Source organism: Periplaneta americana, chromosome 15, assembly GCF_040183065.1.
Source record: "Periplaneta americana isolate PAMFEO1 chromosome 15, P.americana_PAMFEO1_priV1, whole genome shotgun sequence".
Taxonomy (NCBI): Eukaryota; Metazoa; Arthropoda; class Insecta; order Blattodea; family Blattidae; genus Periplaneta; species Periplaneta americana.
This window is the reverse complement of record NC_091131.1, coordinates 49459281-49484844: the sequence shown is the minus strand read 5'-3', so window position 1 is coordinate 49484844 and position 25564 is coordinate 49459281. Positions and strand designations below refer to the sequence as shown.

The window sequence follows — 25564 nt, the reverse complement described above, 5'->3', positions numbered from 1 at the left end:
TACAAATGAAGAGTCCAGGGAAAAAACACGTTTAGTCCAAATTTAGTAATTTTTATCTTTTAACTGAATCTGGCAGTTAAATCTGAGATCTTCAAGATCCCCTTACTAATCACAAAGGGGAAAAGCTCGCATGGTTCCATATTATAAGCATATTAAGGAAAGACTTACATGGGAAGAAACAGTCATTCTGCAAGTCTGTAAACTCTCTCCTGAAAAATTTGCAAAATGTGATTAAACGTGTTTTTCCTCCAGACCCTTCAAATGTATACACAACAGTGATACTCACTTTGAACAGTTCTCTTAAGACAGAAAAAGTGAAAACATCAAAATTAAGCACAACATTATTGCTATATAGATCTTACATTTTCGGTAAACTGACTTGTGCAGCACCCAGTATCTGTAATATAATTTATGCATCACAGAGTAATATTTTATTATTTAACAGAACTTATCAGTTCTTTGTAATATATCATGAGATTAATAGAAAACTACAACACATATTAATATCTTAACTACATAAAATAATAATGAGTAAAATATAAAAACTGTTGTAAAATATCTTTTTATGCGTAAGTAGGATTTCAGAGTATTGTGCTATGGTTAAACAATCCCCAATTCTAAATTTATGGTGACTGTTTTCCGCTGAAGAGCAAATTACTAATGCTACTTCATAACAATTAGAATTTATACACACTAACATTGAAGGCATATCACAAGTTTTCCTGAATCCTCTTTGATTTGCCTAATCATAAGTTACAAGTTAGCCAAGGCTACTTGTGAAAGTAGCACCTCTTGTATACTACATGTGTAACTCACGAAATACCAGTATACATCGTAATATGATAACGAATAACCAGCTAAATAATAATAATAATAATAATAATAATAATAATAATAATAATAATAATAATAATAATAATAATAATAATAACAATAATAATAACAATAATAACATCTTCACTTGTCTTGCTTTTATTGGAATATGATTAAAACCTCTTTTTCTTTTTTTTTTTTACCGTACCATACAGAATTACATAATTTTGTTCTATGTCGTTAAAGACCAAAGGTTTCTGAGTAGAAAAGAGAACGGAATCGTCTCTTCTCAAAGTCTCTGTTATTAACTAGTAATAGATAGCACGTTCAACTTAAATATGAAATTCTAACGATTATATATAGCGTTATTTTAAATCTTCTTTTAATTACAGAACGAGTTACAACATTAAATGATTTCCAGATCTCTAAGTCAGAAATTTATAAATATCGAACGTTTCCAGCAGTCTAGATTATTAATTTGTTCCACATTTATTTGTCTGCAGTCTCTGTAATACCTTACATATAATAATCTACAAGCAGAACTATTTCAATTCTACGAGAATTAGTAAGAATGTGTTATTTATTGTAGTTTATCATTCCATTAATTCCCTTATAACCTACTCCAGTCTTGATTCCCGCAAATGGTCCACTGTTACATATCTTCACCACGTCATTTAAATTATTCGTAAAAATATCATCTGTTATATGTATTAAGGCAAAAAAAAGTGTACTGTGACCAATAATGACCTTAATATAATCATTATATCTGGACATTTGTACCAGACTTTGATTGAAAATGAAGGAAAATATGTTCTACTAATAATATGCATTCATACTGTTTAACAGTCTTCTTTGGTCAGAAGGCACAAAACACCACAGCTAGTGAAATCATCACACTATTGTCACTCATGGGGTTATAATACTGATTCAAGGAAATAAACCATATCTTGAGAAGAGAACTAAACTATATTTATAGGGCTGATGTGAATGTTATTGATTCACTAAGGCCATTTTGGACGTCTTCACTTTTATGAAATTAATGTAGATCACAAATATCGGACGTCACTTTTAACCTCTTTGTAATGAAATTCCAGTTAAGTGATACATAAGTCAATGAGACTATAGCTAGAAAACTTTATGCCCAGAGAATAGATGCATGTAGGCGACATCTTGTACAACATTTAATCCATTTTGAACATAGGATTAATGTAAGTTGTGGACTTCGCACGTGTATGACTCTCTATGCATCTGAGCATAACATGCCTGGGCTATATAGTCTCAACCGACTGTCATACATTTGCGTCGCCATAGTTACCAGAGCGAGGGGAGGCTTGGAGAAGCCCAGTCCTTGAGCTTCCTGTCAGGTCCATGAGCAAATGCTCGTTGTCTTGATCTTCCATTCCCATCGCAGCTTGCTGTGCACTGATGGACCTTGCTAACCTCTGTATTAACCGTTCTTTTCTCTCTTTTTCTCTTTTGGATTTCAATCTCGTAAATTCGTCCTCTGACGTACTGTCTGTACTTGATCCTCCTATACTTACATTGTCACCTTCTCCTGGAGGACCTATAGTTACTGTACTCTCGTTATCTTGGGAACCCATTTTACTGGCACTGCCTAGTCCTGAAGCATTGTCGTTCCCAAAACCAGGCGCACTTTTTACTGACAAAATTTCAGTGTAAGTCACACTTGAATGGGCTGGAGATGTTGGTGGTGGAATCGCAGCTGATGCAGGTGCTGATGAAGACAGAGGTGGAAAGTTGAGATGTCCTATGTTCAGAGAACTTTTCGGTACAGCTACTGGTGCAGATGGTGGTGGGGGTCCAGTCGGTGTAGGGAATATTGTCCTAACATTCGGCCGCTGATCAGGTGGTCGAATTGATTGGACAGTGGATTGTTCATCAACCTCTTCTATCACCTGGTCGGCAATCCTCATGCTTCCGCCTCCTACAAGTTTGGAATGCAGACTGGCTGAGCTGTTGCTCATGGGAATTCTCCCAGGGGGGCCTCCTGAAACAGCCAAATAAATTTAAATTAAATGACTTATAACGTTATAACAGTCAATTTATGTCGCTCTTTCTGAAACATGTTATGCTTATCTGTATATATTTGTACATTTGGACATTCTTACTTTCGTATCCCATGAAGTGTAAGGAGAAAGTATTGTATTACGTAAAACAAACTGCCAAATGATATGATGAAATTGTTCTTTTTTTCTGACTCTGTTATGTTATGTTACTGAAGTTCAAAGGAGTGTTTTAAATAAATCTGAAAAAAAAAAAAATCATCTTGCAACTTACTGAATGCATTACATTCATAATAATTACTTAGCTTCTGATATTGATACACCAAACTGCCACTTATCATGAGTAGAATTTATAATTTTTAACAATGTCATTGGTCTGCAAAAATCTTTTGGGGAGGAGGGGGGGGGGGCTGATGACACAGTTTACCTTCACTGCCATATTTTCTTAATTTGGTCACATTATTGCCATCACTTTCAAAGCAGTAATAAGACAAACGTAATACTTAATGCTACTTTTTCCTGAATATTTTCTGACCACAGGCAATCATGAACAGTGTAGTCTGTAGGCTGCTACTGCTTGTACCCTTGGCGAATCTGATATTAATCTTTCCTTGTCCATACGATCTTCCACGTTTTTTTCTTGTGCATATATATCTATCTGTATTGTGTAGTACTAGTGTATTTCATTTTGTATGGTTCTTTTAATTTTCATTTTGACTGAATTAGAAGATGTCATTGTGTAGTTTATTTGTTTGATTTTTGTACCATTTTCGCTAATAGATCAACACATTCATTGCAGTAAGTTTACAGTGTGCAGGTACTGTGTCCATTGGAAGTTAATTTATTTTTGTAGTTGTAACAGAATTTTCATTGAGTGGTGAATTTCTAACACTCTTCTACAGTTTGTAGTTGCATTGTTCTGGAGGGCTTCAATGGCTGAAATAGAATCACTAAGAATTACAATTTTGTTAAAAGATTTTATATTATACAGGAGTTGTGTTAGTGCTATACTTATGGCTTCTAATTCTCCATCATAGTGCGTACAGTTATTTCCTACAGAAGCATAAAAAGAGAAAAGTTTACATGTTACTCCTGAACTTGGTGGGCTTTCCTTATCTATAAACTATCCATGGAAGACATTGTGAGATGTAAATGGAAAGAAGTTTTAAATGTTTTCTACTTATTTACATATACAATACTTATTCTTCTCATACATATATCCCTCATAATTACCTTAAAAAAAATAAAGGAGAAAAATATCACAGAATTATACTCCTCCATCATCTATATCAGACCATAAAATATGTTGATTTCCTTGGAAAATAAAATAAAATCACAGTTTCAAAGTAAAGAGGGAAACTGTAATTACGGCAGGCTTATAATGAACCACTGTAGGAAATTCGAAAAAATTTCCACGTATGAAAACTCTTTAAATAAAAACTTTTGTTGTTGCTTAATGACGAAAATTGCAAGGAATGCAAAGAAACACTTCATTCATGATTCTGCTACAGTGTGTAAATGTTACTATCATTCCAAATCGACTATGTCATTTTATCGATGAAGATTCCTTGTTTTACAGTAGACCACTTCTGGGAAAGTATCTTAGGAATGTTGCAGATTATTCTGTCTTGAAAGATGTACATTATTTTGATGCTCTTTAGATACAAACAATATATTTTAACATTTATATCATTTTTAAATGCCGCATTTCGTAAATAGAAAAAGATAAAACACAATTTTAGAATGCAAAACAGTAACACTTCATAAATCAGAACGGGCACAATGAATAGGAAGACTTAAATTATGGTGGCTTGATATGAATCGAAGAAGAAATGAGATTTATGTACGCCAGAACTAGAGAAGAAAGATACAGATTTGTGACGATTGAAGAAGAGATTTGAAAGAGGCTAAGATTCACAGCAACCACCCCCTTGGTCTGATGTAGTCTGGTTAGTGTGCGTGACTATGAACCAGAGGACCCAGGATCGATTCCTGGCTATACCCTAGATATTTTTCGAGGGTACAGAATCTGGAATGTAGTCCACCCAGTCTCGTCATCGGAAAAGTCGGGAAGCCACAATAATTGGCGAATTCCAGTCGAAGATAAGCCAGTTAACAACATTTGTAGTGACTTGCATTCAGCTTTTTTTTCGAGATGTAGGTACCAGGTCTCTTTGGACCATTCATTATCTCTATGACTGAAAAACCATAAGATTAGGTATTAAAATGATTGCATTGTACATATAGCTATATTATGTAAATTTTCGCAGAATTAATAACATAATATATTTGCATCGGCTATAATAGTTATTTATGTAACAAGTGGATAATATTGATGACTATGGCATGAGTGAATGTTTGTCGCATGAACGATAGTGAATGCGACAATTTTCATGAGTGTCATAATAAGATTATCCACGAGTTGGATACAATACTTTATGACATCTTAGCATTATAAATTGTATAAAATAAATTATGAAAGAAATTGGGGATCCATAGCTGACAAGTCTTCATATGTTCGTATCGATTAATTGCAACTGGCATTGACACTGAATAAAGAGAAATGGATGACTTTGCAGGTTATGTTACAAATGTTCCTTTATTTTGTTAATATAATTTCTCTGAACCACGGAACTGTTTTATGTGATATTACAAAAGTGATATAAAATTCTTAAGGATTGGAAATAAATTATACATTATCTTCTGTCCTGCATTTCATTTCTTATTATATCGCGTGAGATAGCAAGCATTCCGATATTACATCATAGCGAATACATCATTGCTTTTATTGGCACGCGTGCTATAATAAGCTAATTACGAACGATATTGGCTGTAGTAACAACCTGTTTATAATGCTAGGATGGCATAAAATTTATAAACGTAGTATTGGAAATCTTTTACTCAAGTTTTCCAATTTTTATATATTAGAGGTGCTTTGTTTGTCATCTTTAAGGTAAAGAAAGAATTCCTAGTAATGCATTACCGGTACTTAAATAGCAACATTTTATTGTTACGATAGTTATTTTGTTATGAATATAAATACAAACATTTATATTGATGGTCAAGTGCCTTAAATCTTAGGCATGAGATGTTATGCTAAAGAATTTTATCGCTTTTTTTAAGATATAAAAAGAGATGTGGGTTAAGCATTCTATTGCACAACAAACTTCAAGATCTACTGTGCATTCGTTACTTCAATTCCTGAACAGTCAAGATTACTATGCTATTAATTCGGACTTTGGAGAGCTCACTTAATTTCTTGAAATAGCTGTCGAAATGCCATCTCTTAGATGTGTAAGTTTTCTCATTCACACAATAAACGGTTTAATATTTCCTCTGTCTTTGAATATTCAGAACAAGAGGAATAAGTTACACTTCTATTCCAATCATGTATAGATGATCTTTCACACACTGTCCAGTTGATGAATCAATGTCTTTAATTGCTTTCTACTTAGTTCTAACAGTTTCGAAGATCTGTTCTTAATGATAACTTTTGATTGTTACTTGCAACCATCAATAGTTTTTCATTGCTCTTCATGTTAACTAATCATAGTCCCTATAGCAGTCTGTTACCTTCGGCTGATTTTCAACTTGCTAACTTCAGTATAATAGCAATCATGATAAACTTTAGAAGACGATTACTTTTTTTATGGATAATCAAGAGTCTTGAAGTCAAGGCGAAAATTGTTCATCAAAATGTTATAAGCTAAGAACTACGAATACATTGTGTGGATGTTACGGTAACAAATTTTTCAATGAATATAAAAAAACACATACCTCCATCTACAGTAGCTGGTGTCTGTGTAGCAGTGCTACTTGCTGTGGGGCCCTCTCTGGAGAATAGACGTCGCAGTACTGACGTCACTGAGCCCACACGATGGAGGGAATTGGCCAGGCTGCCGGTGTTAATGCTGGATGCTGATCCTGCAGACGTCATTCGCTCACGAGTGCTCACCCGGCTGATGCTCCTCTTAGGTCCTGCTGAGAAGTGTATACCGCTCTGCACATCATCGGCATATTGCTGCAAAATAGGACCACACATTTTAGTCCTGCAACCCTCTTTACTGTGAATGTAAAGAAATATACTGTTTATAAAAGTTTTACAAGGCAATCATATTCACTGACAAGTCTATATTTTACAACAGCTGTTCTCCTAGAAATAATCTGGAATTAAATTTAAATCATCTTGAAGTTCCCTCATTTTTTAGGTTTTTGCATTTTCATCAGTTTTAATTTTAAAGATTGATTTTCAATGTTACTTTTATTGGATATTTTAGATATAAATCAGGTATCGGTACCGGTATTTTTTAGTTCTTCATGGATTTATCAAGAGCTGTTCTCCACTCCGGCTGTTAGCAGTGGATTCAGCAGATAGATATTCCCATTCCCTCTTTCCCTGCCTTTCTTAATGATGGAGCCAATATGTAGCTCCGAAACACTGAACACATCATTGTGTAACAAAACAGTTTTTGTTTTGTGAGTGAAGCATTTTCAAATTATATATTTTATTGTATGTATATAATTGTTGATATTAATTATTCATGCAGCGTTCTTTTGGTATATTTTATATATAAATGTTTTTAGTAGGTACTTCTAAACTGATAAAATTTTACAGACCACTTATCGATTCAGGAAAGATAAGAAAAGTATACAGCAGAAAATGGAAGCAAAATCTAACAATCAGAAACTATTATACTTATTGGTGACATGCTAATAAATTTGAAATTTTAGAAAAGCTATTAATTAAAATTCATGATAATTCTAGGAATTCAAAATGGGAAAAATTTCAATTTGATTTCAATTTAATTTTTTATTATTTCAGATCATCTGTTGCAAAATTAAGAACTATCACTGAACATGAGTTCCTTGCAAAAACAGGAGAAACGTGTGCACAGCATATTGGCACTAGTGCAACTGTAGCAATTGCAGGGATTTTATAAAAAAAATATTTGGATGAAAGGCAGCAAATGACTTAAACTGTCGTAGGCCAGAATACAGGATACCTACTAACAACCATAAATTTTGATATAGTTGTACCAATAGGTCTCAGGTTATTTAGCATCTGAATGAAATGAAGGTGATAATGCCGGTGAAATGGATCTGGAGTCCAGCACCGAAAGTTACCCAGCATTTGCTCGTAATGGGTTGAGGGAAAACTCCGGAAAAAACCTCAACCAGGTAACTTGGCCCAACCGGGATTCGAACCCGGGCCATCTGGTTTCGTGGCCAGACGCGCTGACTGTTACTCCACAGGTGTGGACAATAGGGCTATATAAAATACAGAGATATGTTTGTAACATCATATATCAGATAAATGCAACATATCTCTGCTCATTCTTGTAATCTGATAGTGTTGATTAGCTTACTCCCATCTCATCAATCTTGAGTGAAGAAGGCGCGATATATTCTGCTGCTGACTTGGGAATCTCGATGTTGGCAGTTGAAGGCAAAGGCTGTTCATCTCGGAATTGCTCTGCTGCAACAGTGTACGGCAGCTGGGAAGGAAACACCTCGTCCCAATACTGGTCCTTGATTAGCTCTGGATGCTCGTGGTGCATTTCGTCCACTATGAGATAAGAAACCTGCCAAACAAAACCGAATCTCGATTAATTGCATCACGTTTGATTTCAGTTACTGTACATCATCTATCATAGAATCATTTAGAACCATAGTACAATCATGATTTTCAAATGTCAAACATACCAGTAATTAATTCTTTTTTTCTCTCCTAAATGAACCAGAAACATGGACATTATGACGAAGTGTGGAAAAACGATTAGAAGCATTTGAAATGTGAATATGGAGAAGAATGGAACATGTGAAGTGGACAGACAGAATAAGTAATTTAGTTGTCTTGGAAAGAGTGGGTGAAGAAAGAATAATTGTGAAACTGATCAGGAAGAGAAAATGAAATTGGTTGGGTCACTGGCGAAGAAGAAACTGCCTACTGAAGGATGCAATGGAAGGAATGGTGAACGGGAGAAACATTTGGGACAAAAGAAGATATCATCAGATGATAGACAACATTAAGATACAGTATATGGATCATATGCGGAGACTAAGAGTAAGGTGGAAAATAGAAAAGATTGGAGAATGCGGTTTGCAGTGAAAGACATGCTCTTAGGCAGTAAACTTTGAATGAACAATGAATATGTTTTCAGTTCAAGTGATTGGTCAGATATATAGCCATCATCGTTTGACAGAGAAAGAGAGAGATATAGGGTGGAGAGAGACTTTGGTGTTTTTAAATTAGCTTATAAATTGTGTTAAATTTGTTTCAAACAATTAACAGCTTAAACAATTTTTAACAAAATATGACTGGTACTGTAAGCCAGGAAATTTTAAGAAAATACTAGGTGTGCAGCATTACTGGATCATTTCTTAAAGAAAAGAAAAATAGGAAAGACATTTGAGGGACTTAGGCGTAAAACATGATAATTGACATTTTGGTCAAAAATGAGATATGTAGCGTATAATATGGTATCTTACATTCTGCGTCTAATGAAGTAATTTGTTTTCCAACATCTCGACAGATGGCCGAAGTATACAGATTTTACTTTCCTGGTACCCAACTATACAAACTGTTGCATGTATAAATATTTATCTACCTATAACTTCAAAACACTAAAACGTCACTTACTATGTTTTACTCCCAGACCCCTAATTTATTATATGGTATCTTGTTTCTAGGACATCGCCATTTTGTGTTATTTAGTTACTTGTTTTCATAATAAATCATTTATCATTTATCTTTATACTCACGGATAAATGAATTTGTAAATCTTTCATTATGAACGAAAATACTGTCAACTGGTTTTAAGGGCACCAAATCCAATGAGAGTAGTTTAGCACACGAGTTAAAATACCGGTAATGAAAAATGTTACCTGTAGATTTCTGTCAACAAGCCAATTTACTTCGAAGTCATCATCATCTTCTCCAAATGGGTTGATAAGACTTTCTGCCACTTTAAGCCATCCCATGTAGAAGAAAAACTAAAATAAAAGAGATAAAATTATACCACAAAATATTTCTCATGGAATGTTACAAAACCTTTTCAGTTGTTACTGGCAAATAATTAATCTATGGCATAATGCAATAATTTTATTACAGTAATGGTAAAATAGTATATCGAATTATTTTTAAATATATAAACTGTGACATGAATTCATCGATTTAAAATTGTTTGCATAGATAAATAGAATTAGATTTCATATACCGTAACAGTATTTAACTACGAAATACGTTTTCAGAGATATGTCAGCAGTATTATAAAGTTCTATGTAGGGAATGCTTTCTGAAATAAAATCTATGAATGTTTACATTATTATTATAAATATTCTCGATCCAATGTATTATGCATTTCTTGTGTTTATCTAAGTAGAATACTTATTTACATATTATGATTTGTATTTTATTTCTTATCCTTACATTCATATTTCCATTCGTTCAAGTATTAAGTTTTTTACCTGTAATGTTGTGAAGATGGGGAAGTACAAGTCAATTGGATTTCTGTGCTTTTGAAGATTTTCATCAATTCCATCAGGGAACACCCATTGTCTTCCCATAACGCATGTGATAAAATATGAATACACAGCCAAAGTCACGACCTGTTGCATGAAACAGTATTACATTAGTAAACATTTTTTGCACTACATTATATTTAAATATTAATTATTTGTTAAATAAACAACTTTTTAACTTCCCTGTGTTCATATTGAAACTTTTACCTTAAAAAATAATTAGCTTTGGCTTGAGTCCGCTAACTAGTCGTTAATTAAGGTAAAAGTTTCAATATAAACAGAGGAAAGTTAAAAAATTCTTTATTTAACAAATCATTAGTGATACAAGTGTTAAAAGTGTGGAATCAAGAAGATGCTTATTATATTTAAACAATTAAGGACAACTTATTTTCTGTTCTTTTTAAAAATTCCATACTACTTCGAATTTCGACTGAAATTATTACTAGTTATTTGTCACCACATCTTCATGCCTTTTGAGTCTATTCCTTCTCAATAATTGAGACAAGTTCAAGTCACTGTTAATGTGCTCTCTCTCTATGCATAAGCTTTTTCATCCCACCTGTGAATAAATTTTACGCTGGTTTGCTCGCTGCAAGGAAGCCAAGAAGATCTGGTAGATGATTCGAGACCAAGACTTCCAATACTAATTCAAAACGAGAAATTAATTAAAAAAAAAGTAAGACAGTGGGTGCAAATTGAACGGTTTATGACTTTAAGAATGCTGCAGATGATTTAGATGTAAATAAAAAAAACCGTCCTTAAAATTCTGGTCCAAGATTTGGACAGTAGGGTATGTCTGTACACAGCTTTATGTAAGATAAACGACATGACTATATTGAATACGTCAAAGACATTGAAACTGCTCAAAGAAACACAAAATTCTTTGAATCAATAATTGTGATAAACGATTAAAGATATTTCTGTAAGTTGCACTTTTAAACAGAGCGAAAATTAGAGAATGGAAGTCGAAAAACTCACCGGAAGTGAAGAAATTTCGTTTTCAGACACCGAAAACAATCAGTTGCTTTCACGAGCTCATTAATTAAGAATTTGTCAAAAGATACAATACATCGTCACATTAAGACAGTTAGAAGTTGTAGATCTGTACTTCATGAATCGACACCTGAACAGGCTCAACACAAAGTGGATATCTTTTGTTAGGTTATCACTAATCCCATGGACGATAGATTTATCAGCAGAATTGTCACATATGTTGAAAAATGGATATGCTACTGCAGTCCTGACACTTCAAAACAGTAACTCGATTCCTGTCAGTCTGCCAAAATCGTCATTAAAATCATTTCGGCTCCAAAGTAATGTTATTGCTTGGTGGAATTTGAAAGTGTGATTCACTGGAAATTTATTGTAAATGGACATGCAGTCGATGCGGATCTTTATTCTCAACAGCTAGAACGAATTCATGAGGTTTTGAGAGAGCGGTACACAGCATTGATTAACCGAAATAGAATTCTCTTGCAACAAGACAAATGTGAGACACATATCGCTCGAATAACCATGGAAAAAATCAAGGAATTGGGAGGGATCGAACTTCTACCATACCTACCATATAGCCCTGATCTTGCGCCTTCGCATTACCATTTGTTTTGATCCATGGCTTACTTCTTGAGTAGAAGAAATTTCCAAAAATAGGAAGCTGTTGAAATGGATATCACTAAATTCTTCGCATCAAAAACCAGAAACTAGTACCGTCACAGGATAACAAACCTCGCTGAAAGATAGCGCAAGACCATGAAATATAATGGCCCTTACTTTCAAGATTAGATTAGTTTCTTCTCACAATACACTCCAACTAAAATTTTGCTCCAAAACCGACATTACTTATGAGACAGCATCTGTAAATTTTGGGAAACTGAGATGATGAAGAATTTTAACTTTCGGTTCCTTTGTATTACAACTATCAGTTCTTTGATATAATTAATGAGATTGGTATCTTTTTTTTTTCAGTTCTGTTTGAAGTGTTTAAACTGTAACCACAATGAATAGCATTTTTATTTGTGTAGATATTTAAATGATATATAATAAAAGCAAAATGCTGTTTCACATCCGAGAACCATACCATAATGGCTTACCTGCGTGTAGACCAGAGGCACGCTGATAGAGTCGTAACTCAGAAGAAGGCCGCACTGTCCACGAAACTTGTTGAGCTCGTCGATGATTGTCTTCACTGCAAAGTCATCTCGTATTCTGCCTTCTTTGCGGGCCCGCGTCACAATGCTGGCAGCCCACACAATGGGCAACCAGTGCTTGGAGTGGCGCGGGAACTTCGTGTTGAGGTCGTTCATTATGTGTTTTTCGTTGTCTGTGAGCAGACCAGCTTCAACAAAATGATCCAAAGTCGGAAAGCGCTTCTTAACTCTTGGACTGTTCATGGTAAATATCATTGTCAAGCAAAGGCACACGTAACGCATTATTGTTCGACGCATCACGCGTCCCCGTTCATCCTGAAACATCAGTGCCACTTGTAAAATAACCTTTCAAGTTAATTTGTATAAAATTATATATTTCAAAGTCACAATCATTCACACAAGTATTAGACATTTAACCCTGTTCCGATTTCCTATTTTAGTAACATTTTTTCCTTAGTCTCTCAATATTTCTCCTTCAAACAGGTCTATATTTAATCATTCATTTTGCAATATTGTCCTCAGTCTTTCAACTATTTTGCTTATTAATAGCAATATGGTCAGTTTTTTCTACGAATATTGTAATGTATTTTATTTATTACCTAGAAAAAGCATATTTTGAAATGTTTCTGAAAATCTAATTTCTAGTGTTTCTTTTTTTATGAGTTCAGAATTCGGAAGCATATGGCAACATAGCTTCTGCCATAACTTCATAGAATTTCTGTCCTGTGTCCTTTGAAAGTCCTATGTACTGTAGGTACCATACAAGCAAATGGATTTATTTCATTACAAAACTCTTCAATTTTATATAGGCCTACTAGTAGTATATATATATATATGGTGCGTGGTAAAAAGGGCATAAGTAGTAAATTTCAAGTTTTGAATAGAGCAAAACCAAAGTTGAAATGAGAACCAATAATATTATGACGATCTGAAAATCTGACGTTCTACATCATTATGGAAGAGGATAGACATATACCCTTTATACCATCCGAAGAAATACATTTTTTGTATTCACATGGAGGTCATAACTCAAAACCACCAGTTACTGACTTACGCCGTTTTTACCCTGCACCATATTTCAACTAAAATAATTTAACTTCTTCATTTTTCGAACATTTTCTCATCAGGAACAATTATTGTTCTGTGAGTTAGATGTAAACTGCGATAATAATATATTTAATTTAAGTAAATATGTTTTTTTTTTTTTTTTAAAGTTTAGGATGACCAGACTTTCCTTTTTTTTACTGGATTGTCAATTGTTTATGTTATGTCCCATTGCCTCAGCAAATGTAGTACGGGATGCATAACTATCCCGTTCGTAATTTAATTTTAAAATAAATATTTTATATCCTACTTTTATTTTCGGCAGTTAAAAACATGAGAAATTATGAGAAGATAAACATGAAAACTTGAAATAAAAATTACAAATTCCAACCGATTCTTCTAATTCCTTAAAAAAAAAGATTAAATTCATGTTTCTGCACACATATCTATCACGTATTTTCACTTTTCTGCATATGAAATTATGTACAGCTGTCAAAAGAAAAAGTAGCCGCTCTCCTGAAACAAAGTTCCCTTCGGGTATCTTCGCTACAATTCGGAGACAGGCGATGTTACATGTTGTTGCACCACGTTGCCTGATATCTACAGTTATAATTGAAGTATTCTGTGTGTTATCGATAGCATAATGGTAGCGTTCAGGCCTCTTATTCATGAAGTCCTGCGTTCGACTACAACCACGTGCTTTTTATGTTCTTTTTTGTTCTGTTTTTGAGAGAGACAAACTATACATAATGGCTCCTTTCTCTTTTACGATTATTTGAGTAATTAACATCAGGTTCATTAATATATTATGCCATGACTTTATCATTATGATATTGCGGCTGCAAATGGACAGAAAAAAGATTTTATTCTCAATAAAAATATCTTTCGTGGCATAAACAAAACAAATTTACTGGCGTCGGCCTTAAAACATTCAAACAATTAAGCGTTCAAAAAAACAAAACAAAAAGCCACAATTCAATATTTAGTCTATCTTCCTCTTATCTCGATCATCTTGCAGTCGAGTGGGCATGGAATTGACTAGTCTTTGCAAATAGCGACTGTTTTTAGACACGATATTCCAGGCATTCTGAACATACATACATAAGTGTTCTGTCCATGGGCAGGTCTTTCATTGCAAACCCAGCAATCTCCAATCTTTCCTATTTTCTGCCTTCCTCTTAGTCTCCGCATATGATCCACATATCCTAATGTCGTCTATTATTCTTTTCAACCAGAGACCCAACCAGTTACTTTTTATCTTTCTAATCAGTTTCAGCATCATTCTTTCGTCACTCACTTTTTCAAACACAATTTTATTTCTTATTCTATCTGTCCACTTCACACGCACCGTTCTTCTCCACATGCACATTTCAAATGCTTCAATTCGTTTCTCTTCATTTCGTCGTAATGTCCATGTTCCTTCCCCATACAATGCCACACTCCACACAAAGCACTTCACTAGTCTCTTCCTTAGTTCCTTTTCCAGAGGTCCGCAGAAGATCCTTCTTCTTCTATTAAAAGCTTCCTTTGTTCATGTTTGCAGTTTTTCTTGGGAAGGATACCGGTAGGCCTAAATGCGGTAACATCCCGTTGCTTTCCGCACACCACTATCTCTTTCGCATCTTATTAAATTCCAGGGGGCCCAAGCGTGGAGATGAGGAGAGTGGATTTGACTAATTGGGCCCTCCGGACTTCACCGAAATTCACGGCAAGGGTTAAATATTAATTCTATCAGGATGTTTGACCCTATCAGAGATCGGGAAATCTCAATTAGCCTTTGCCCCCCGCATCCTGGACTAGCTTCTACGAATCATCAGAAAATCTTAGAGTGTGATTGGGCCAATTTTTCCGAAAATGTTTCCACACTTTTGCCCTCGTAGCTCAGCGGACGAACGTCGGAATTTAGATGTCAACGTCTCAGGTTCATTTCCTCGTTACTCCTTTTCATTTTATTGTGGTTCAAGATAGTATAATGTAATAATACAAAAAGAAAAACTAATAGCAGTATTATGCAACTGGATTTTTCCAAACCTAATATTAAATTTATGTTATTTATATCGCTAAAGAACGATTACAATATAAATAACTTGAATATTATTTATACAGTATCACTAAAGAACGATAACAGAATATAAATGATAAATATCGGTTTGTTTAATTAATATAAGATATTATATAATACGTATTTAATTATCTAAATAAAATAACCTATTTTACAAAGAAAGATGTTTATTTGTGTTATAATAATTACTTACATAAAATACAGATTATTTATATTGCGAAAGAACAATAACAATATAAATAACTTGAATATTATTTTATAATGCTAATGAAGGAAAACAGAATATAAATGATAACTTGAATATTATTTATATCGCTAAAGAACGATAACAATATAAAAAATGTGAATATTATTCATATCGGAATTTTACAGATTTATTACAGATGTATTTAAGAAATTGTAGAAGAATAGTAATTGGTAACAGTGTCCTATTTATTCTTCTTGGAGCCAAATTTGTAACTTTTAAAAGTGGGGTTACTATGTTGAAGTGTATGTGTTGCAACGGATGCTTGATTTGTTATGTATGTGAGTCAGTTATGGGATGCTTGATGTCGTCACAATGTCGTAATTATAGTTTGATTGTGTTTGTGTGACTATTGTGTATTAATTTATGATGTATGGTACGGAAAGCTGCATATTTGTGTTATAGAAGTGTTACGTATGTGTGTTGTTAATGTTTTTGTATGTTTCAAATTGGTAACTGATATTTGTTTTGCAATCGCAATGCCTAATTTACGGATTGTTTATGTTTTGTTTACATCGCGTAAGCTAATTTAATTTTCTTTTCCATTTCTCTTTATGCTTATCTTTTTTGTGTATAAAACGATAGCCCTAACATACATATGTAAAATAGGACTAACCCCCATTGGAGATACTGTAGCTACAATAGTAATAATTATTATTCATATCGTTATAAAACGATAACAGAATACAAATGATGACTTGAATTTTATTCATATCTCTAAAGAACGATAACAAAATATAAATAACGTGATATCCATCAAGAACGATAACTGGATATAAATGATAATTTGAATATCATTTACATCGCTAAAGAACGATTAAAAAATAAAATGAAAACTTGAAAAAGGCGCGAACCCAGAACCTTTGAATCATTAAACAAGCACTCTACAGCTGGTCTGCGAGGAGCAGATATGGAACACTTTCATAGTTCCGGAACTGCTTGTACAAGCACATGCATCGTGTAACATCGCCGCGACCCGAAGTGGACTTTGAAAATATTCGCTGTTCACGAGTGCGGCCACTTTTTTTTTGACAGCTGTACAAATTTTCAACCATTTCATTAGCAGTGGACAAAGTACAACAGAACAATAATTGTTTTATCGAAAATTATCTTATATTCAAACCTTATTTATACGCAGATAGCTTTGAGTTGTACGCCGTTTAAATTATTCCTCTTAAGTTATTGTAAGTACAATTCAGATTTTAATGTGTTCTGTAGCACTGGATACCCGATGGACGAAATGGCAATTGGAAATGTTACGCCATCATTCGAGAAGAGATTTTGAGAATGAGAAAGAAAGGCCATTTTTCTCCCCCTGAAGAGAGGTTTCTGCTTCAAGATAACACAGCAGCAGTGAGAGTGCTCATTGAAGACGTAACACATTTAGAACATCCGCCATGTAAGCCAGATCTCGTAATTTTTTATTTTTTTTTCTAACCATAGAGAAAAAAGAGATTTCGAAGTGATCACTACCTTCTTCACCACCCTTTTTAAGACGATGTAAAGTTGTTCACAGCAATGCGTTTCAGATGTGGATACAGTGTACATAAATAGTAATATTAAAAACTGAAAATTTTAAGTACCTGCCCATGAATGTTGGAACTGACAAATACAGCTATGGTGTCAGGCCATGGAATGCTGACATACTGATTCCACCATCTTTGCATTACAATAGAGACATAAAAACCAAGGACGAAGGATAAAGGTATCAGATCACTGTAACTTTCACAATATTGCACCAGAGCCTCAAACAGCCTGCAACAAATGAGACAGCGATAAAAATTATGGATAACTTACAACTTTCAAATATAATTAATTTGTTTGAAGTATTCCAACACATAAAACTAGATGGACGTTAGATTGTATGACTGTAATCATGGCTCACAGGATCAATAAATGAAATTATTACAGAATGCATCACATTACACTCTCCCAAATACACTATAGTCAACAGACTTTTATAACATAGACAGTATAAAATAGCTATTTTTTTAATTTGTATGTGCTGATCACGGATATGACACTGGAAATGTTCCAACATATAATTTTTTTTAACATATTTTGTCAGTGAATAGTATAAAAACGTTTAAAACAGCCCTAAGTTCCATTTTTAATATGGTTCTTTCATTCAAAGTTATGTAGCATTTTCTTTATTTGAAGACACTTTTTAAAACATAGTTTCACTTTTGTGAACTGAATGAGCGCCACACTCCAAGGTGGTTTATTGTTGCGATTGCACGGGGGAAGGGAGTTTAGCATTATATCCGGCGGATCATCGATAGTGGAAAATGAAATATAATTGTTATATTTTCAGATAAATTAACATTTCAGCAGTTAGTATTGGTTGTGAAAGATTCGTGTGCGCTACCCTATTATTATTTTTCAGTAGTGTAATAATGGATCGCAAATGTCGTTCGTGTAAAAATTCTCCAAATAGTTTTTGTTATACCTATTAATTTGAGAAAAATCCGTTACGACACCTCTTCAGCGTATTGCGTTTGGCATGTCGTGAAACGTCGATCTTAATATAATTGTAAGTCTCTGATTTGTTAGTTTAAACGTTCCACATTCCCGGTCTCTATTCATAACTTCTGCGTTTTAAAGTATTCTACGGGGGAAAAATTCCAGAATTGTGAAGTCAGGTGACCTAACAGGCCAGTGGATGGGACCATTCTTCGAAATATATTGTCCAGAAAAGATGGCATGGAGATGAGATGATTACTATATCGCCCAAGATGCCAGCTCAGACACTGACTCCCCATTGACTTTGGGATGCTGCTTCTTGCATCCTTGTGAATTATACACGCTCGGAGAGCGCAGATTATATAGATTCACGAAACCGTTGTTACAGAATTACACCTCATCGCTGAACAACCCTATACAAGAAAAGCACGATGTTCGACAGTGCCTCTAGTATCTATCGACAAAATTGTGCACGTCGCTCACATCTTCTCAGTTCCTAACGGAGCTACATCTCGCCAAAAAAAAAAAAAATGTACAACATTGTAAAAATTTTAGAAAATTACTAAATTGTAAAACTATAAAACTTTGTAAAAATTGTAATTGTAATATTGTAAAATGTTGACATGTTCCACATCTTAAAGCTTCATTGCTCATGTAAGATCTATGGAATAAAATAAATGAATGAATGAATGAATATGATAGGTCTGGAATCTGTGCTTCCCTACAGTAATAGTCGTACAACTTCGAAACGTCTAGCAATAGTTAATGTAATTCATTGGGGTTCTCAAGGACGAAATCCATAAGCCGTTGTATCGTTTCGTCATTGAACATTAGATGATCGAATTGTGGATATTCGGTGACCAGAAGGCGTCTGAACTGTGCGATGATGTGGTAATCCTTTGGGAAATTTATTGCGATACCTTTGCCGTGCCTCATTTGCATTCAGTCGTGTCTCCCCATAAATCAAGATAATGTTCAGGTGTTCTTCATTGCTGAAACGTTCTTTGAGCACAATCTTACTCCAACTAGTACTGAGATTTATAGGAGATTCAAAATTCTAACCCTCAACCTCACCACTGTTAGCTGCAGCTAGTGTGTCTGGCACACCACTACCTTTAAATCTGATTATGGGGTGCTGTGTTTGAGAAATCGACTATGAATGTGGGCGATTGCATAACTTCGTGAAAAAAAAAAAAGCCGCTGGTGATTCGCTGTGTATACATATAGGGCCTACACAACTTCAGAAACATAACTTCAATCCCAGATCACATATAACAGATTGATCACTCTTATGGGCTTTGAAGGCAACAAGTTTTATCAATTTCACTATACTGCCATCTAACGACAGTAGAAGAAGTCACGTTATAATTCCCATTTGAATTGCATGGAACAACTGTAGGCCTACTTCCATCTAACGATCGTTACTAATCGACAGTGACGATCCTGGTTGTTGTTGTCTTCTACATGTTACCGTTTTTAACATGGAGATAGCCACCGGCGTAGCTCGGTCGGCTAAGGCGCTTGCCTTCCGATCCGAAGTTGTGCTCGAGCGCGGGTTCGATTCCCGCTTGGGCTGATTACCTGGTTATGATTTTTCCGAGGATTTCTCCAACCGTAAGGCGAATGTCAGGTAATCTGTGGTGAGTCCTCGGCCTTATCTCGCCAAATACCATCTCGCTATCACCAATCCCATCGACGCTAAATAACCTAGTAGATGATACAGCGTTGTTAAGTAACGAAGAAAAAAACATGGGGATGGTCAATCTGTTATATATGTAGGCCTAATCAGGATTTCAATTTAAAACTGCTAGACAATAAGAGTTGTATAAAATATGACGAGAAAGCGTGTGCCATTTCTGATAGAATTGTACATTAACTTAATAAAAACACACCTGTCTGAACTAAATTACGAAGTTAATGTAAACTGTATTATAGTGTAGTAATAAGATTTGCGTGAGCTTAATTGGGTCGAACAATTTTTACAACAGTGATGAAATTATATTTTACTTTGTTTTATTTTTGTAAGACGTATGAAAAGATATGTGGCACAATATACTGTAAGGATCATAAAATGTCAATTATAAGTGATACAACTTACTTTCTTTGGCGGTCATCCAAGGCAAATCTGTAAGTGAAGTTGAGTGAGTAGTACAGAAGTAGAAATATGACGAGGTCGGGCCACACCAGCTTGTAGATACTTCCTCGCCATCTGCAAGAAATGAAATATTTTCTCATGATTAGCCTTCTGAATGTTTGTATGCAGTGTTTCTTACGTTATTATCAGTCATCAGTTATCAGTTATCACATATGGAAATAGAGGGGAAAATTTAGAGTGTATTCTTACATACAGTACACAGTTCACTCTCTCCCTCTCTATTACGAAAATAATTAATAATAATTAAGATAAAATAATTAAAATCTCGCGAAAACCTATATATAAAGTAATCTGAAAGCAAAGAAATAAGCAAGAATAAAACTTTTGAAATAAGTAGACCTAATACAAAAAACAATGATAATAAAAATAAGAATTAAAGTGAAACAAAAAAATAGAAAAATATAATTATATAACGAAGTTATGAAACATAATATTCAACATTTTTAACCCAACTTATAGCAGGTTCTTAGATAATAAGACAAAAACTAATATTAATTGCCGGTGCTTTAACTAGTGTTGTTGGTCTGTGAGTATGACCAGTAGCCTACTTATTAAGAACTGACATCCCTTCATATTCGCTAGTATACCATATTTGGAGGAAAGAATTTTTCTACATCATATGTAGTGCAGGAAAAAACAAATATTTAAATTTCTAGAATATGCATTAAGAACTGGAGTTTTCTTTTCAAAAAATATAATTATCCGAGCGTGTGATTCCTTTTAAATCCCAGAAATATTGTGAAATATTACATCTCGAAAGAGAGAATTTTTTCGGACTGTTTCCTGTACTTAAATACATGAATATGGAGAATTTCTACAAAGCAAAAAACTCAATTTTTATTTATACAGCATTAAAATCACATCCTCTTTATACACATAAAGTGTTACAAGTTAGTTTCTCTTAAGTGGATCAATATACCAAATGCTGATTTTTCCAATTCTGGTTAGAAGAGGGGACCGTTCAGATTACGTAATGGACGGAATTCCGTTGGGCCCCACTCATGGGGCTTTGATGTTTATAATAGAACGATGGGATTTTTTTTTAATATTTGGGTTCTTCTCAATAATCGGGCAACTTTTATTTGAAACATTTTTTTCTAAAGTGAAGTCTTACAGGACATATATTCATATAAATCTTTTTGTTCAGAATCACCAATATTATCACCCCTCAAACCATGTGGGCCTACCTTTTCTCCTGATTTACCCTGTATACAGTAGGAGACGGATGGATGTGAAAGAGAGTATTATGGATAGAGTCGAGGCAAGAGGTTTGAAATGGCTTGAACACATCTTGAAGATGCCAGAAGATCAATGGCCAAAAATTATCTATGATGGGATACTATCAGGGCGAAGACGGAAGGGAAGACCAGGAAGAAGTGGTCAGAGGAGATGTTGACGGTAGAACTCGGCCCACGGGCTGGATTCGGGTTGAAATTCACTTAGCTATGTTTGTTGGGTTCGGGCCGGGTTCAGGTCTTAAAAAAACGCAAATAATTTTTTTCGCGAATTATGTACTGATTAAATCAATAATACGAAGATTTTAATGCATGCACGATTAGATCTCCACCAAGCACCCATCCAGAACCGTAGACTACCGGTATCGTAAGCTATTGTTTAGTTCGACTCCGTATTTCGTAACGATATTTGTCTGGTCTCTACTCTGTCATAGACAGGTCATTAATTATTTGTTTTACCTTGGAGACTGGGCGGTTACTCTTTCACATGCTCCTATTGGAGTGTTATCTCTCGCAGCTGTTCCTGACTCCGGTGGCCTCTGGCCTCTGCTTTATCTGCTAGTCTTCGAGTTTTGAGTGATAATTATAAGCTAGTTTCGGGTCGGGCCTGGTTCAAATCGGGCCGGAACGGACCGGGTCTAAGAATTTTGGCCCGTGAGGTAATGAGATGTTGACGGTAATAAGAGAGAGAGGAGTGGAAATAGAGGTGGCACAGGACAGGATTCTATGGAGAATGGGGACGGCGAGGCGACGTTCAGTCGTACGAGTATAAGTCAAGAATCATCATCTCTCTATATACCCAAGTAGCCTACATCTTATGGCTAGTCTTCTTCTCTGCCTTTCAAGTGATGCATTTAGTATAGATTTCAGGCGTTTCCCTGGTTCTAGATAACTTCTCCATTCCCTATGTTCTGTGTGTTGCCTACATTCAGGGCAGTCCGGAAACTTATTGATTGGCCCTCGTATCTTCTAGTATTATAGTAATATTCTTCTTCCTACACCATGCAATGCAGCCCCTAAACCTGAAATTTATATTTAATAATAGCAGAACAGAACGTATCTGCGAATAATTATATTACAAAATTGAAATGAATTATGCCATTGTGCTGTAGTAATATGATTTCTGTAAAAATGCGAAGAGTAGTTATTTATAGATATTTCTTGCATTAACATTGTTATAATTTGTAATTTTACTTAATATTGTTTAAAAATAAAATGTCATGTGAATTTATAATATAAATTGCATAAAAACCTATTACAGAGTTGAAATGAGGCAGCAATAAGTAAAGTAAACTAAAAATATGAGCGATTATAATAATGTGGCCAGGTGCTGTAGGCCTATATAAAACTTCGTAAAATTAGGCGGACCAATTTCCCCCCCCCCCTGAAACTGTAGGGCTATATATTAGTTCAGTTTATTTTCACAGTTGTATAATAGGTAGGCCTACAATTTACAGCTGAATTAACCTATTATTAATAATAATAAAAAATTGTAATAAAAATGCAGATATGACATTCCAAGGAAACGTAAACAGTTTCGTTCTACGAGATCAGTTACGAAATGAAAATACAATGGATAAACTAAACACATACTTTTTACTAGTGTACAAAATACAATATAATACAGGGAAACAGATATATACACCACAAAAAGAATGGACGATGAGCGATTAGTGAAACAAATAGTTAAATATGAGCTTTTGGTACACGATTTGTAGGAAGATCTTGCAAGAGGTGGCAAATATTTATAATATATTCAGTTACAGTGTACAAATTTTATTTTTGCAAACTTTTATCTAACAGAAAAATGGACTCTTAAGAATATTACCTCAATTTTTATATTAATTAGCCTTATTTCATTTTGTAATGTTGTGCTTAATGTATATAATTTTACTTTTACGTTCCAAGAACACTCCCGAGCAAAAGCTTTGCTTTTGTGGGAGTGAACTAATTAAAAATTACGTAATTTAAACGTTATGTAAAAAAGCCCAATAAATATTATTATTATTATTATTATTATTATTATTATTATTATTATTATTATTATTATTTGAAGCATGGAAACAGAATAAATTATATAGGCCTGCAATAGCTTAGAATATAGGACACCTATGTATTTATAGACAAATAACAAGCTAAAACTAGTTTTACATATCAGGGATGCAACCAACACATTTCTATAACAGTCTCAAAATCAATGTTTACATTATCACAATTATTTCCATGTACATTATTTCGTGTAATCGCTGTGGATTTATACCACATCTTCTCTGGCTCACTGAAAGCCTATTATTATCGATTTGTAATCAGGTCTGAACTCGCCTAAGTCAGGTATAACAAGTAATATGCGGTGCAACTTTACACACACTATTTAAATTATAGATGTTAATAAATAACGACAGTTCTTATTGCTGCAATAAAGCTATAAAATTGAGTTCTTCTCTCTTCCATTAGGAGGTGAAATTTGCACTCTATTGCTAGGAGAATCGACCAGGCGAATCAGAAAGGTTTTTGACCCTTGACCCAAACAAAGAAGCGACTGCCCGACATCACAACCTCAGTACCTCTACCAAAACATTACAGTATCGATTGCTCTTCTGTTCCTTTGTCTACATCACGAAATGTCTTAACACGCACAGAGATAGCCATAGTACAAGAATAGCTGTCGGGCTTTGGGAAAGATTTTATTTTAGAAGTATTGCATATTGCAGAACTATACGGGATATTTTCCTTCACCATGATACAAGAGAAAGAGTACCCGGCGACAGATTCAGAGGATTTCGCTTCGATTCCCGGTATGAAACTGCAAATTTATCTTTTTTCCTAGAGAACTGGATGTCTCCACCACTATGGAACAGTAGTCAATATGTCTGGCTAGCGGACCCGGGTTGAATTCCTGGTTGCATTTTTTCCGGGGTTGGAAGGAAAATACTGGGAAACTTTGACGTTTAACAAGAAAATATTTATAGTTGTGATATAAATATTATCAATTTATTTCGAAATACTACTTACATGTACAATCCTTATAAAGTATGTGCAAATAAAAAGCAATACATAACTTACATAAACATCCGAGTCAATTCAATGACATAATAATAATAATAATAATAATAATAATAATAATAATAATAATAATAATAATAATAATAATAATAATAATCCGTGGCGCTACAGCCCATGAAGGGCCCAGACCGACCAACCGGCTGCTGACCTCAAGCCCACATGCCGAAACAGAGGTGGACAATCATCCAACCAGAATGGAGGAATCGTGTGGTTAACACGATGGTTCCCCCAGCCGTTATAGCTGGCTTTCGCAACCGGATTTCGCTACCTATCGTAGCTCCCAAGTGCATCAAGATGCTGGGTGGGCACCGGTCCCATACATGAGAAAATTTCTTCCCCCATGAGGACTCGAACCAGCGCGCATTCCGTAACGCGAGTCCTATGCAGGATGCCTTAGAGCACGACGCCACGGCGCGGGACCCTCAATGACATAATAGGCCTAAGTAAAGACGTGTTCAGACGGAAAATTTACACAAGCTAATTTGCATATTGTAACTTGAGTTACTTTTGTATAACATTAAAAATAAAACTTATTTCTTCATTTTCTGTGAATGAACTTCATATTGATTGTGAAACGTTTTTGTCCCACACATCTCAATTGTTACGTCTTCATATTAATGACCTCCTATATTCTGCTATTGTGATTGCGAAAAATAGCACTTATGCAGACCCTACAGAGCAAAGGCACCCTGCCACTGCCGTCAGCCCCAGCGCCAGCGCCGCGAGAGCGGCGCCATACAACTAGCAACCAAATGTTACGCAGACGCCACATCCCTGTGGCGAGTGGAACATC

At 34.7% G+C, this 25564-nt stretch overlaps 1 protein-coding gene across 1 annotated transcript in view; it reads right to left on the bottom strand.

Moving 5' to 3' along the window:
• Nucleotides 1-956: 956 nt before the first annotated feature.
• LOC138714873 (bestrophin-4-like) overlaps nt 957-25564 on the bottom strand; it is a 150488-nt gene continuing 125880 nt past the window's right edge. The window contains exons 2-9 of the mRNA XM_069847099.1: nt 20417-20527; nt 17439-17610; nt 12449-12820; nt 10305-10445; nt 9723-9830; nt 8204-8419; nt 6615-6858; nt 957-2821 (exon numbers count right to left, since the gene is read on the bottom strand). Coding sequence (XP_069703200.1) covers nt 2103-2821; nt 6615-6858; nt 8204-8419; nt 9723-9830; nt 10305-10445; nt 12449-12820; nt 17439-17610; nt 20417-20527 — 2083 coding nt within the window. The 3' untranslated portion in view covers nt 957-2102. The remainder of the gene's footprint in view (nt 2822-6614; nt 6859-8203; nt 8420-9722; nt 9831-10304; nt 10446-12448; nt 12821-17438; nt 17611-20416; nt 20528-25564) is intronic.